General features: G+C 50.8%; 1 protein-coding gene across 1 annotated transcript; it reads right to left on the reverse strand.

The window, feature by feature from the left end:
• Positions 1-278: 278 nt before the first annotated feature.
• On the reverse strand, positions 279-1136 carry LOC118944656 (variant surface antigen E-like). The gene has a single exon (XM_036964660.1). It carries the CDS (start codon positions 1134-1136, stop codon positions 279-281), a length of 858 nt encoding a protein of 285 aa, XP_036820555.1.
• Positions 1137-1416: the final 280 nt, after the last annotated feature.

The raw sequence follows: 1416 nt of genomic DNA on the forward strand, positions 1-1416 counted from the left end.
TAACTCCGCTGTTATGTCTGCTGGTATTACAATCAGCACACAGACACACACGCACCATAACCTGACCGTTGAGGTAAAAACAATTACCAGTTCCAGGGAAGCACTGTAACAAGTTCAGTTTGAACGCCATCTTCTGTTGCCTTAGGGCTCAACACAGACTCAACACAAAATTCACACACACAAGCGCGCACACACACACACACACACACACACACACACACACACACACACACACACACACACACACAGGGTCGCATGTAGGATCCTTGGGGGTAGTGTCAGAGTGTCATTAGAATCGCTGTCACAGATCTGAGGGCTCCTATTACTGATGCGGGGAGTGATGGTTCCCTGTGCCATCCTATCACTGATGTGGGGAGTGATGGTTCCCTGTGCCATCCTATCACTGATGCGGGGCGTGATGGTTCCCTGTGCCATCCTATCACTGATGCGGGGAGTGATGGTTCCCTGTGCCATCCATCACTGATGCGGGGAGTGATGGTTCCCTGTGCCATCCTATCACTGATGCGGGGAGTGATGGTTCCCTGTGCCATCCTATCACTGATGTGGGGAGTGATGGTTCCCTGTGCCATCCTATTACTGATGCACGGAGTGATGGTTCCCTGTGCCATCCTATTACTGATGCGGGGAGTGATGGTTCCCTGTGCCATCCTATCACTGATGCGGGGAGTGATGGTTCCCTGTGCCATCCTATTACTGATGCGGGGCGTGATGGTTCCCTGTGCCATCCTATTACTGATGCGGGGCGTGATGGTTCCCTGTGCCATCCTATTACTGATGCACGGAGTGATGGTTCCCTGTGCCATCCTATTACTGATGCGGGGCGTGATGGTTCCCTGTGCCATCCTATTACTGATGCGGGGCGTGATGGTTCCCTGTGCCATCCTATTACTGATGCGGGGAGTGATGGTTCCCTGTGCCATCCTATCACTGATGCGGGGAGTGATGGTTCCCTGTGCCATCCTATTACTGATGCGGGGAGTGATGGTTCCCTGTGCCATCCTATTACTGATGCGGGGAGTAATGGTTCCCTGTGCCATCCTATTACTGATGCGGGGAGTGATGGTTCCCTGTGCCATCCTATTACTGATGCGGGGAGTGATGGTTCCCTGTGCCATCCTATCACTGATGCGGGGAGTGATGGTTCCCTTGGAGAGATTTCCAGCAGGTGTGTTCAATGGAAATATTTACAGTCAGATTTATGTGTGTGTGTGTGTGTGTACTTCTTCAATGGCGATCGTTACAGTCAGATTTAGGTGTGTGTGTGTGTACTTATTCAATGGCGATCGTTACAGTCAGATTTATGTGTGTGTGTGTGTACTTCTTCAATGGCGATAGTTACAGTCAGATTTAGGTGTGTATGTGTGTGTACTTCTTCAATGGCGATTGGTACAGTCA

The sequence above is a fragment of the Oncorhynchus mykiss genome, chromosome 27 (assembly GCF_013265735.2).
Source record: "Oncorhynchus mykiss isolate Arlee chromosome 27, USDA_OmykA_1.1, whole genome shotgun sequence".
NCBI lineage: Eukaryota > Metazoa > Chordata > Actinopteri > Salmoniformes > Salmonidae > Oncorhynchus > Oncorhynchus mykiss.

Excerpts from the sequence above, each read along its gene's own strand:
- LOC118944656 (XM_036964660.1), bottom strand. The coding sequence starts at position 1,136 with ATGGCACAGGGAACCATCACTCCCCGCATCAGTAATAGGATGGCACAG.